Source organism: Leptidea sinapis, chromosome 14 (assembly GCF_905404315.1).
Source record: "Leptidea sinapis chromosome 14, ilLepSina1.1, whole genome shotgun sequence".
Classification (NCBI taxonomy): Eukaryota; Metazoa; Arthropoda; class Insecta; order Lepidoptera; family Pieridae; genus Leptidea; species Leptidea sinapis.
In genome coordinates this window covers 3,871,226-3,885,128 of record NC_066278.1, presented here as the reverse complement: position 1 = coordinate 3,885,128, position 13,903 = coordinate 3,871,226, and the positions used below count along the sequence as shown (strand labels likewise).

At 34.8% G+C, this 13,903-nt stretch overlaps 1 protein-coding gene across 1 annotated transcript; it reads right to left on the bottom strand.

Annotated features, from left to right (window-relative positions):
• Positions 1-617: 617 nt before the first annotated feature.
• LOC126968135 (uncharacterized) lies at positions 618-13,606 on the bottom strand. Its single transcript, XM_050813006.1, has 12 exons — positions 13,349-13,606; positions 12,515-12,634; positions 11,277-11,413; positions 9,717-9,993; positions 8,999-9,028; positions 7,008-7,079; positions 6,152-6,175; positions 4,799-4,828; positions 4,661-4,717; positions 2,175-2,213; positions 1,556-1,594; positions 618-710 (listed from the first exon to the last, which is right to left on the bottom strand). Exons 1-12 carry the CDS (start codon positions 13,493-13,495, stop codon positions 690-692), a joined length of 993 nt encoding a protein of 330 aa, XP_050668963.1. The 5' UTR covers positions 13,496-13,606; the 3' UTR covers positions 618-689.
• Positions 13,607-13,903: the final 297 nt, after the last annotated feature.

Genomic DNA, 13,903 nt, shown 5'->3' with positions numbered 1-13,903 from the left:
AAAATCATTTAATTTTTGTAATATCACAATTGACACACGTGCAAAGGTACGCGAAGTTAATAATTATGAACTAAACCAAACATTGTAAATCTCACAGTACAGAAATATTTATATGGGATATCCCCGCGTTATATATAGGGTTACTGTGTTATACAGGTGATTGGAAACGCGTTATAAGAGTTCTGTATACAGTATATTGAATTGAGGGCATACTATCTTGTCTGTTATTAAGATTTTAGAGATTTTAGGAAGTCGCCTACTACAACAATCTGAAAAGTTTATGTATTAAATCCTTAATAATGTTTCGAGTGATTTCACAATACCTACAAATATTTTAACGAAATATTAACGCTGCCGTCTTTCTGTCTGGTCAATAACTTTCTGTATTAATTTTATGGTTTAAATACTTAAGAAGATAATCTACCTTTGGACATATATATTCCGCGCATTTCGGTGGTTTTGGTCTCTTGGGTGCTCTGCAAGGCGGTGTGTGGAAGCATCGAGAGGGATGGTTGCAAGGTGCACCGGGTCTTGCGGGCCAGTAGCACGGCATCAGGTAGGGGAAGCACGATGACGGAGGCAGGCAGCGTGGAGTGTGGGTGCAGGTCCGAGCGGCTACTGGCTGAAGTCACTTTATATATACTATGTTAAGGCGACACTAAATGCCAGCGACCTTGAGCGATATGAGTTTACGGCTGCCGGCCCGCCATCTATGTAACAAAGCCAATATTTTCAAAATTCTTGCGTGGAAAACAGTTTATATGCTTACAATCCTCGTTATTCACTACTAATCTGAATAAATGAACCTACACAAAAAAGTACAAGCTATAAGAATAACTTTTCTGAGAGAAGTACCAAAAAAATGCGTCACGCCATGCCAAAAAACTTGTTTAACTTCAAAGAAAAGTGGTAGTTCAAAAAGGCTCGGCAGTGTTAACTATAACCAACAGCAAGCACTAGCAACCTACAAATAAGACTTAAGGATATGTGTAACAGGATTAAATAGTGTTCTTAGCTCGACATGCTATACTTTCACCACAAAACTTGTCTAAAAACATCATGTTTGCGTGTTTTCTGCTTACTCTTCGCCTTAAGGCCTACAATCCCATGGGTGAATAGTACACTTTGTATATACTATGCTTAGGCCTACAATCCTATGGGTGAATAGTACACTTTGTATATACTATGTTTATGCCTACAATCCTTTGGATGAATAGATTATGTTTAGGCCTACAATGCCCTAACTAAATGATTGCTCAACGCCCCTTTATGTTAGTTAGCCATACCGGACGTATAACTATCTACCGAGGATTAATGATAACTTTATACGACATCTTATGGATCTTCGAGAGTAATTATTATGAAACGTCTTGTAATAGCAACTGTCGCTTAGTAATCGCATTAAGTATAGTAGCGTACCACTATACTTAAATGCAAATGCAAAAAACGCATATTAAAAAATTCTAAATTTTTTTTTTACTATTGAAAAGGCATTGACGGAAAGAGGTTCTACTGTATCATATTTTTAATAGTAAGGAAATACATATTGACTTACTTTTTGCAATACACAGCTAGAGCGTGGAGTTAATTCAACCTGAGAATATAAAAGCAAGTTATTTATGTGTTTTTGTTTATTGTTTATCGTTGCTTGGCACCCATAGTATGCTTAATATGCCTAATTTGGGGCCAAAAAATATGTGTAATGAGTGCCTAATTATTTTGATTATTATATTATTATCATTTGACTAGCACACTGCTACCTTGATGCAGGATAGTAATTTAAACCTATTACATTAGTCTCTGCTGCTAAATTGAATACTTGGAGCACTTGGTACATTGGCAAAGTGAACTCGAAACGTGAAACAAACATAAAAACTTATATAGTATAAGAAGAAATCATGGCCAAAGAGTTGGTCGGGGAACGATCGCGTGTTTTTGCTCGACACACAGAATACCATACCGCTGAATGAAATACTCCTTATTTGATAGAAACGTGCGCGAAGAACTTTCATTGTAAAGCTGGGTCATGCTTGATTGCTCAAGTTCCCTCTCAACTCCCTATTTTAATATTTTATTGAATGCGCAGAGGAGATTGATAGTGCCACTACAATATTACGTTCTCATGTGTTATATTATAATGACAGTAATTGTTAAACTATGCTTTTAATACTTACGACTGGTGGTTCGAATTTCGCTTTTCTCTTGAGGGAAATCTGAAAAAGCAAAACAACATTTATAAAACTATCAAATACGAGAGCATTACTTCCAATATATCTTTAAAAATTGTAATTCGTAATACGAGAGCCTTCCAATGACTAGCGAGGTTAGGATGCAAACTCTTTGGAAGTAGAAATACTGTCCAAAAACAAAAAAAAAAGTTTTTTTTTTTTTGTTTTTTTAAATGTAACGTGTACTTATTCGATAATTGCATGTGCCCGAAAAAAATCAGTACAGAACAAGTTAGTCACGATTTACATTTAACACGATATTTTTACTGTAATTCGGTAAAGCATTTAGGTTTACCGTATTCTAAAATTGCACGAGGGTGTGATGAATTTAATTTTGGAAGAATATCCAGCTAAGATAAATCTCGCTCGGTTCGTCCAACAATGGTGGTGACCGAACTAATGATTACGAAAGTTGAAAAGGTTGTTTTAGCACATCAATGTGTACATTTTATAGCCGAAGAAAGAAATAATTTGACACTCGTCAAGTGTCCATGGAAATTTACACCAACGCTTTGGGATAAAAAAAGAAACAGCGCGCTGGGTTTCCAGAATTATGGTCGATGCACAAAGACAAAAGAGGCTGAACATTTCCTGTTACAACAAGATCCTGAACGTTACTTTTGATTTATAACCATGGATGAAACATAGCTTCACCACTATGATCAAGAAATTAAATTACAGTCACATTTACATTACAGTTACATGATATGGAAGAGAAAGAGAAATTCAACCTCTGAGATAGGCGTGTCGTTCGGCCGGAACAATCATGGGTTCTCTTTTTGGGACAGTAAAAGGATGTCCATGATTAAATATCTAGACCATGGAGCTTCTGTTCCTGGCTCTTCATGAAATTCATGAGAAACAGCGAGACAAACTAGCAAAAATTACTTCCTTTCGTCAAGATTATGCTTCGCTCACAAGTCTGCAGAGCTAGGGCTCACCGAACCTAGCCCACAGTAATTTATATCAACCTCCAAGTTGAAGAATTATTTCAAATTCAAATTCAAATTCAAAATAGGATTTAAAATCACTTATTGAACGTCAAAATCTACCACCCATTCAAAAGAGACTGCCTCAGACCTGAGAAGAATGGGCGCAAGAAACACAGCAGGCTTTTTTTTTTAATATAAAACGACAGAGATTCGAAGATGATAAAGCAATAGTCACTGCAGTATAGGAGCTTTTGGATGTGCAGGTGATGATTGTTTTAAATAATGGTATTTTAAGTTTAAAAAAATTTTCTTAGTTTAGGTATTAAGCTAAAGGCGACTTTATAATAATAAAATAAGATGTATTAAAAGTGCGTAAGTCAAAATGCGTATGTTTTTTTTTCTCATATACCTAATATTAATCGCTGTACCTATCTCGTTTCGGTGACTAAGCGCTCCAGTGGAAAGATATTTGATAGAAAATAGTATTTATAAGTTAAACGGGTAACAGCGTAGGAAAGTTTCAGACCTTGTCTTTTTACACAAACTAATAATTCATGGCCACATAGACAGTCCTCTATATTAACTTTGCTGTCCCACGGCATTGCAGCCGTATTATTAACAGGAAAACGTTCAGTCTACCTACAACACGCACAAATTATGGTCAACATTCTAGTTTATATCGCATTTGTTCTCTGCATAATGAAGTCTGTCAGAAGGTAGACATATTCGATCCGTAAGTCCCTAGGTTCAGAAGACTTCTGCTAAAAAAAGCGGATTATTGGCTTGGTGACTGTGGGGTTGAATTGTGTTCATCTATAGCTTAAGGCGCGGACTGACTTGGATTGTAAACGCTACAACCAATAGTACAATATTTGAGTAGATCATGAGGCTAAGCTGCAAATAGGCATTTATTTTACTGGTTTTCTTTTGTTTATTCAAAATATACATATTAAATTGAATAATTATTCGGTTTAAATTTTAGAAAAATACTAATTCTATTAAATTATTTAAAGAAAGAATGTTGTTATCGCTGAAAATTCAGAGATTTTAAATTCCAAAGTTTATTTTTGGGAAGCAACTTCCAAATTTTTTATTGGACATTTCAAATTATATATAAACATTCTATTCCGTTCAAATTTTTCTTTAAGTCCTTCTTTTTGTAATGTATTTTTTGCGTAGGAATATTTTCATTGCGTTATGTTGTAATCGACTCTCTAAGAAACCAATTTTAGTGGATATTGAGGTATGACCGCGCTTTAAGTTATTGTTTTAAGTTTTATATAATATGTAGAACACATTTTAAAGCATGGTGTGTTTAAAAAAAAGGGTTGTGCTTACTAAATTAATTAATTAATCATTAAAGCAGGCGACAAATATACAGGATTGTTTTTAAAATGTACCATAAAGGGAAAAAACTAAAAGGAAGTAACTACTCTCAACATTAAAACTTACTTGCCCATATGAAAAAACTATCTGTAGGATAAAAAATATTATGGTAACCTTGAGACCAAAACTGTTTGAGGAATCCATTAAACATCTTGATGAAACGCATGGAACCTGAAAAGGTTATCGCGACGGTATAATAAAACTATATGTAGTGCAAATGCAAAATAATAAATTGCTACAAATTATATTTACCTTACATTTTTGACTTGGGCATGTAGAGCACTGAAATATAACGAAAAAATGTGTATGAATTTCATAATAATCGTAGATAAATAGTTACGTAGGAATATTAGATAATTTCTTATGAACTAGTATTACGCAGGTAATGGACTTTAATATTCAGACTATTTTGTACAATGCCTGGTCAAATTCAAAATCACTTATTGAACGTCAATATCTACCACCCAGTCAAAATGGACTGCCTCAGACCTGAGAAGAACAGGCTCAAGAAACTAGCGGGCTTTTTTTATAAAAATATGGATGACAATGTATTATCATACAATAAACACATACTGAGGTTGTCCGCTTCATTCCCAGTCGGTATAATAAAGAAAATCGTTTCTGCTATAGTAACCTTATTTAAAAATTCATCCACACAAACGTTATTTAAAAATTCATTTAAATTTTGTAACACACTTGTTTTGTACATTTTCTGGGTTCATATTGTAGAAGCATCACCCCAAGTGTTCTATACATAGCCAATAACATAATATAAGCTATTAGGAAGCTTTTCTACAGTTGAAACTTTCAACCTTGAAAGTAATATTATTGTGTGATTTTAGGATTTTGTTTTACTTTAAGAATCATTCTTCTCCTCAAAGAATATAGCCCTTGTTGCAAATTTCTTATGTAGTGATTCTTTTGTTTTCGCCTCTGTATATATCATCAATTTATTAAACCACAAAGTAATGTGTGTTTTATTGTAATCTTTATTATTTTGCAAAATAATACAGTCAAAGAGTTTAGTACTACCACAGTATCACCTCGAACCATTTGACCGCGTGCAACTCAGAGCTGCACGAATTGTCAGTGATTCAGTACTCTGTGAACGACTGGCAACACTGTTGTGATTCCTCTGTTGCAAGAATACGTTGGCGGTGATCCATGAACTGACCCGTACGTTCGTTTGCCCTCCTCTTTCATAAATATAAAATATTTCTTCTTCAATTGAAAATAGGGTTTTTATTTACGACCCATTTTATCTACTGACCCAGCAAACGTTGTATTGCAGATATTGAAATCGCGATACAAAAGTAACTGTTGATCGTAGATGGGTGAAAATTTGAAGTTGTATGTATTACATAATGTATATTAGTATAATGCTGACTCATAATCAAACAAATTTTAAAAATATGTCAAAAAAAAATAAAAAAAAATTTGGCGTGGACCACCCCTAACATTTAGGGTGATGAAAAATAGATGTTGTCCGATTCTCAGACCTACCCAATATGCACTCAAAATTTCATGAGAATCGGTCAAGCCGTTTCGAAGGAGTTTAACTACAAATACTGCGACATGAGAATTTTATATATTAGATGTACTCACGACTGACGGGCAAGGTGGTTCCTCCTGAAAGTGAAATAGTAATATTAAAATGTGAACTGTTACAGTTTATAAATCAAATCAAATCAAAATCACATTATTCATCTAGGTAAATGAAATGACACTTATGAATATCAAAGTTTTTTTTTTCTTGTTTCCATATCACCACTTAAGAAAAGGGTGACCTTTAATGAAAAGATGTGGCAATGAGTTTTTAAATCAACATTTACAGGTACATCGCTTAACAAATTATCTTAATTACAATTATATATATAAAGTGATGCAACAAAAATACTCAAACGTAAAAAAAGGAAACTATTAAAAAAAACAAGCGTTTTGAATACAATAGATATTTTAAACACAGAATACAGCACAAAATACAACTAGTCAACGTGCCCAATAGCATTGTAAACTCCCACTTTCTAAACCCGTTAGGTGCAAACATTTATATGATGGATATGAATTTTTGTTGCCGAGTCATGGATTTTGATGTGTATATTGATATTTATATATGTTTAAGTAAATATATTGTATTAAATATATCGTTGTCTTGTACCCGTAGTACAGGCTATGTCTAGTTTGGGGCAAGTTATGTAAAATTGTGTCAATATTTATTTATTTTAATTAATAAGTCAATGGCCGGTTATCTATGGAGTAGTATCACTGAGCGGGGGCAGGGAGTTATTTTGGACACAATGCGCTGCGGAGAAATGTGACTAAGAACTCCTAGTTTGTTCTGTATTCTGAGGTCGAAAAAACATCGGAGTTTAAATCAAGAACTATATTCGCCTTAATATTCTTGATAGCGAAGTGGACAATGTACCGTTTGCTGACTTAAACAATAATGAATGCTACATACGCATGGTGTACCGCAAGATCCAACACAGAAGGAGCAATATGGGTCCTTGCAGCAAGCACGACAACCGCCGCACTGTAACGTATAACTTTATATTATTCAATAAGCGAATATTCTGTAATACAACATATATTATGAAAACAAAGAACGCCATAATCTCTAGACTAATCTTGTCTATGATTTCGCCCGCTTTTACCAGTGTAGCCATATTAGTTGGTGTTCAATGCTGCCACATGTATATTATATACAAAGCAATCATATATCTCTCATCTTTCGCAAAAAACCTTTTAGTTCCACCCTTTTTTCTCAGATTTCTTTGCAAATCACACAAGTAAAACTGAAAACAAAATTTTATGAGCGAACCGTTCGAGCCACAACCTGAGATTTGACACAAGCATACAAGATTTAATACAAGTGAGGGTTATCACTTAAAAAAACAGAACAAGTTTTTGTTTGCATATGGACTACTACAGCGAAAAGGTCCTTTCTATTGGTAACCGAACTTTCAAAATCAGTTCAGTAGATCCAGAGATTACCCCCTACAACCTCACAAACCTTACCTCTTTATAATCTATACCTATATATATTATATACTCATCACGATATCTCTGGAAACATAAGGCGTAGAGATTTGAAATTTGGTAGAAGCATTCCTTTCGTCGCGTAGAGGCCAGCTAAGAACGGACTTTACGAAATTTCATCCGCAAGAGTTTTATTTTTAACAGAACAACGTCTGTCTGGTCCGATAGTATTAGTATAGGTGAAGAATAAGGCTGATTAGTATTAAGCTTACTCTTGTCAGTTAAAAGTAAATATTATGAAATTCGGACACAAATGCGCTTCTGAACTGCTTTATCCGAGTGCGCTGCCGTTGTTTTTATTGATACCCATACCCAGGTACAATGTTCAATGATATTGACCCTTAGTTCATCCAAAACTATTATTAATTCATGTATGTCAGAAACTGCCTCAACATATTATAGATCAAGGTTTGTATTTAGATATGAATTAGATATTTTACTGGAATCTTATAGTTTGTACAAAATCATTTTGGTAACGCCAATTTGTAAATCTTTGGATTACAGTGTTCCGAAAAGCTGTTTCACCTGATTTCTGATGTCGAATGCCATCTTCGCACGACACGCCACAAATTAGGATATCGTCTCCACCATCTGAATGTAGGGCGGTTCTCCACTGTGCACTTTTTAAGGAGCATTCTTCCACGTACTACAAACCTTTCGAATCAGCTTCCTTGTGCCGTGTTTTTGGGACGATACGACATGGGTAGGTACTATCAAAAAAAGCGCGTACACCTTCCTTCGACGATGGCAACACTCCTGTGACTCCTCTGGTGTTGCAAGAGAATGTGGGTGGCGGTGATCACTCACACAGGTGACCCGTACGCTCGTATGTCCTCCATTTTCCATAAACAAAACAAAGCTTTTGGAATTCAAAATCAGAAATGTACGATCTAAGAAGTACGTGATGCTTTATCTGCACTATCCAGTAACTAAATAGAAAGTAAAAAATCTGCGTTATTTCGTGCTGTGACACATTTCATTTCATTCGCATACTTATATATATTTATTTATTTATCAGCATTGCCAACACAATAACCACTAACTTACATATACACAATTTGAATAATAATTACATTAAATTTTCTTCTAAGTAAGTCTAAGTGTTATTGCACTTACAGGCAAGGACCACATGCAAGTATAACATACCTATCAATTTTTTTGAATTTTTATTGTGCAACATAAGAACTAATACTTAGATACAATTTAATACAATAGAATTATTTAATTAGTTTTTACAAAGTGAAAATTAATAAAAATGAACAAAACTTATTACTAATAGGGGGAAAATATACAATTAAAAGCTATCATTTCCTAATAGGTATTACAAATAATATATTATTCGTGTTATAGCTTGAATAGGAAAAGACTTACTTAGAAATTTGTAAAAAGCTGCCAGCCAAAAATATAACATACCTTCAATGAGGCGGGCAAGTCAGTATTGCTCTGAAACAACAAATTTTATATTAATGAATGAGTCTTAAACATCTTTTCTTAAACTCCTATTCTTAGATATTTTACAAAATTTTAATGCATGGAATTCAAATTTAAATATTTTTATTTAAAATAGATTTTAAAATCACTTATTGAACGTCAAAAACTACAACCCATTCGAAATAGTATGCCTCAGATCTGAGAACGGGCGCAAGAATCTCACCGGGCTTTTTTTACAAATTTATAATTTAAAAGCCTAAAAACATTCGCTCCATTCCTAGTCTGTGTTATCATTAAGAAAATCATTAATGTCATAGTAACCTCCTTTACCACACTTTCTGCTATCCCAGAAAATTTAGAATCGTCCATTATAAGACTTACAAACTCGACTTAATCAAGTACTTCTATCTAGTACTAATCTTCACATTTGTACAGTTAATATTAATCGAATTGCACAGCATTAAATATTGGTATATTATATATTAGTTGTTGATTCAATTATATAACTAAATTTATAGTCAATTTGATATAGACTGGTTAAGAATCGAAGAAAACTTATTATATCACAAAAGTTAATGGAGAGGAGATATCTTCACATTTTTGATTTCAACTGTAGACTTCGTGCACAATTCGTATGAAATGAAAAATTTGCTTATTTTCAGATAGATATAGACAGTTAATTTATTGAATATCTTTTTACCTTGTGCCTGCAGCAAGATCCCCCGCAGCAAACCTGGACAATGGCTGTCTGTGGAAATGCTGGTCTTTCGTCATCTTTACGACTTCTTCTCGATGTTTTCTTTCCAACGATGGCAATGTTAGAGAGGCCAAACATATTGTGCTCTTTGTCCAAGCGTAGGATAGTTGACAAGCATTTATCACCGGAACTTATACATGGATAGATTTTGGAATGAGCATCGTAGGATTCGCGGCTGCATGTTGATACGGTGGAGTTAGTTGGAGAAAGAGACGGTGAGCTGAAAGTATCATTGAAAATGTAATCTTCAATTAATTTTAGGTATTGTGAAAAGCCATAAAGTCTTAGCAAAGAAATTTCGCTGTAGATTTAAAAACATATTTTTCTGTATCTATGGGTAGAGCTAGAGACACAAGAGTTGATTTAGGCGATTTGAGTCAGTAGGTACTGTGTGAACTCTCGACGAGGAAAGTTGTCGATATTGTCTGGAGTCTAGACTTCACGAAAAACAAACTTGTTTGGTTGTCTTAAGACCAGTTCAGACTTCTTCCCCCTCTCCGGAGCCAGCACTGGCTCCAGTGTAGGATGGGACACGGCGCGTAAATGTTTGTTTTGTTCAGTCCCGACTAGTCCCGCATAGACCGTCTGGTCGGGAGAAATTCCACTTCCAATATAGGACTGGCCTTAGATTGTGAAGTTATCTGCAACTTGGGAACTACTTTCTCTAAGACTTTTAGAAACACTGCAAAGTTATTATACAAACATCCTACCATGTGCTTATCTAAGTTTTTGTGCTTTAGGACAGCGATGATCGTTTACTATAAACCATCCTCTCCACTATCGGTGATTATCGTTACTTGTATGTCTGTCATCGGCAAGTTAATCGTTTATCATGGTATATGCATCCACACGATCGTCATTTATTATTATTGAGCAGCAGTCCACCAAGATGGACGTTTAGTTTATAGCTGCTGGTACCATACATTTCATATCAGTATACAATATTTATGTTTGGGATGCCATATTTCTGGGTAGTTCTGATCAAGTTCTATGAATTTAAATGTTCCTTCATTTGACCACCCAGTAGTCCATAGTATCGGAAAAGGCAAACAAAACAACGACGCGACGACGAGGCTATGTGAGTACACTTCACTCACTGTCCAGTGTCCTTCAGTGAATGAATAATCGGCGATCGTTGGGCACGCGCACACAAATACACGTGAATTCCCTTAGATGCGAGCCCGAAAAACTCACAAGTCACCGATCGCCGCGATCACGATTACAGGCGATAATCGGCGACTAGAAGCGAATAAGCCCTCCACACGATCGTGATCGCGTGTATTCGCCTCTATTCGCCGATTGTGAAAGGCGCCATAAGGTAGACTTAGTCATTTTATATAATGTATTGAATCATATGAAAACATTCCATATTTACCGGTTCATTTCAACACTTTCGTTTATTTCTTACTTTGGCACCAGTTAGTGCATGTGTGTTTCTGAAACGATATCAAACAGTATTGGATGGTTTGGATTTGACAACAACAACAATAAGTATATCTTTACCTTGATTCAGGCGATTCTTCTTGTCCTTCAGTGAGCCACTTCATTTTGGTTAGTTTTAATATATTGGCTTGATTTCTCGGATCATTTGATTCTTCTTCAACGTCAGGCAGTCGGATGGTAGTTATTGATGGTGTTATCTGGAGATTAAATATAATTGTCCAAATTTTACTTGTTGTAAGTAGATAGTTATTTAACGTTTAGAATTTCATGAAAATATGATAATCTTTTTCGGAATAGTGTTCAAGTCTTACTTAAAAATGCTGTTACATAGCTTGACTTTGAGAAATATCATGAAATGGGCTATCTGAATGCATACTAATATGTCTCGTTATAGACAACCCGAAAAACACAAACTATCCAATGTTCTACAATAACCAATGTTTTAAAAACAACAAAATTTTATGATTCATGCGGGACTCGAACCCACGACCTCCGGCGTTCCGTGCCGGTGCTCTAACCAACTGAGCTAACCGTTCGAGTGTCGTATCGTTATAAAATCCTGTATGCTTTGTACAAATCTCAGGTTGTGACTTCATGTACATCGAACGGTTAGCTCACATGGTTAGAGCGGTGCCCAGAACCTTCCACCCGGAATATATTCGACTAACAAATAAATCCAAACTTGGGAAAACATGTACCAAGCGGGGATCGAACCCGTAACCATTTTTCTCAATTGGAACACACAAACACTCGATTAACGATATTTCTGATACTGCTATAATCGATAAAAAAGTATTAGGTCGGAGAATTTCATCCCAATGAGACATTAAAAAGAAGTTTAAATAATTTTTTGAGAATAATGTTTATAAAATACGGTTTTAACGAATATAGTGCGTACCCTCCTCTTAATATTATTTATAACGAAATAGCCAATGTATAATCGTGTAATACCTATTACTATTTTATCAGTGGGAGGCTCCTTTGCACAGGATGCCGGCTAGATTATGGGTACCACAACGGAGCCTTTTTCTGCCGTGAAGCAGTAATATGTAAGCATTATTGTGTTTCGGTCTGAAGGGTGCCGTAGCTAGTAAAATTACTGGGCAAATTAGACTTAACATCTTATGTCTCGAGGTGACTGTATTGCCACTCAAAATTTGTGTATTTTTCAAGAATCCTGAGCGGCACTGCATTGTAATGGGCAGGGCTATCAAATACCATCAACTAAACGTCCTGCTCGTGTTGTCCCTTAATTTAAGAAAATGCAATTATCATTGAATATAAAATATTATATTTACATTATATTTCACGGCCTTGTGCGTGGACTCTCCGTATATTGCATCATCATGTCTGTGGGACTCCACCAGTTCGTGCAATGCCTTGGAACGTTCCACTCGGATGGGGCGGTCTTCTTCCAGCTGGGAAAAAATTACTAATACAATTACGGACTAAAGTAAAAGTACGTGAAAGATTTAGAAATAAGAATAAACAACACTGATTCGATTATGGAGTTCCAATCGGATGAGATGGTCTTCTTATAGCTGGAAAAAAATACTAATACAATGTAGGACTATAGTGTAAGTACCTGAAAGATTTCGAGTTCAGTTTTAGAATAAACATTTGCATGAATAACATGAAAATAATTGATAGGCAATTTTTAATCTGCGAAATAGGTGGGCTAAAGTCATAGTCAATTCGCCAAGGCAATATCGTTACATGGATTTCAGTGGTACCACTTCATATACTACTATGATTGAAATATAAGAAAAACGAAGTTTTATACTTGAAAGCTGTTAATTTAATTGAACATTCTCGTCTTGGTTCTTGGAAACAAAGCCCCGGAAATGAAGAATAATCTGGGCTTGGTCTTGATTTTCTTTCTAAATCTTTTGATTTATTACTATAATTTATGTTCTATCTGTGTGGGGCAAATTTGTTTCGAGTTATTACATTAGTAATTGTTTGTTGTAAAAGCGTACATTACGCCTAGTTTGGGGCTTGCCCCAATTATCTTGTAATTTGTGTTAAAATGTGTTAATATTAATATTAAAATATTATTGACTTACAAATACATTAAGAAAATTACTTTTAATATTTACTATGTATAAACATTTACGTTAATAGTTTCTAACCTTATCTTCGAATTTATCAGATGTTTTACAACAGTGATCATCTTCATCGACCCCAGGCTTTCCATCGTCAAGGCACACATACGTCATTGTAACTTTATGGTCTGAAATGCTACTACGAATTTTCATCATATGACCCGAACTACACATATTTGTAACTTTTGAAGTGTATTGAACCCAATGATTGGTTATTTTGATGCCATAATTAAACTGCTTTGATGGTTCTACGAAATAATTTGCCTTACGCCATGGTTGAGCAACTTCAATCAATGAGACAAGTATTTGAATTAGACGTTCAATTTGTTTTTATGATTGTAAGCTGCGTGATAGAATTTTGATTCAACGAGAATCTTCTCAAATTTCAAGGCACTCTATTAAGTGGTTAAAAATTCTATAATTTTAAGATATATTTTGCTTAGATTATTGATACGTCTAGATAGAGTTTCTTGCTGTAAGACTAGAATAGGCCAGGAATATTGGTTTAGTGTGCGTTATAAGCTACGTCTTACACTTGCGATTTGTATGACAATTTGTGTTAGTGTGTGTGAATTGCTCAAA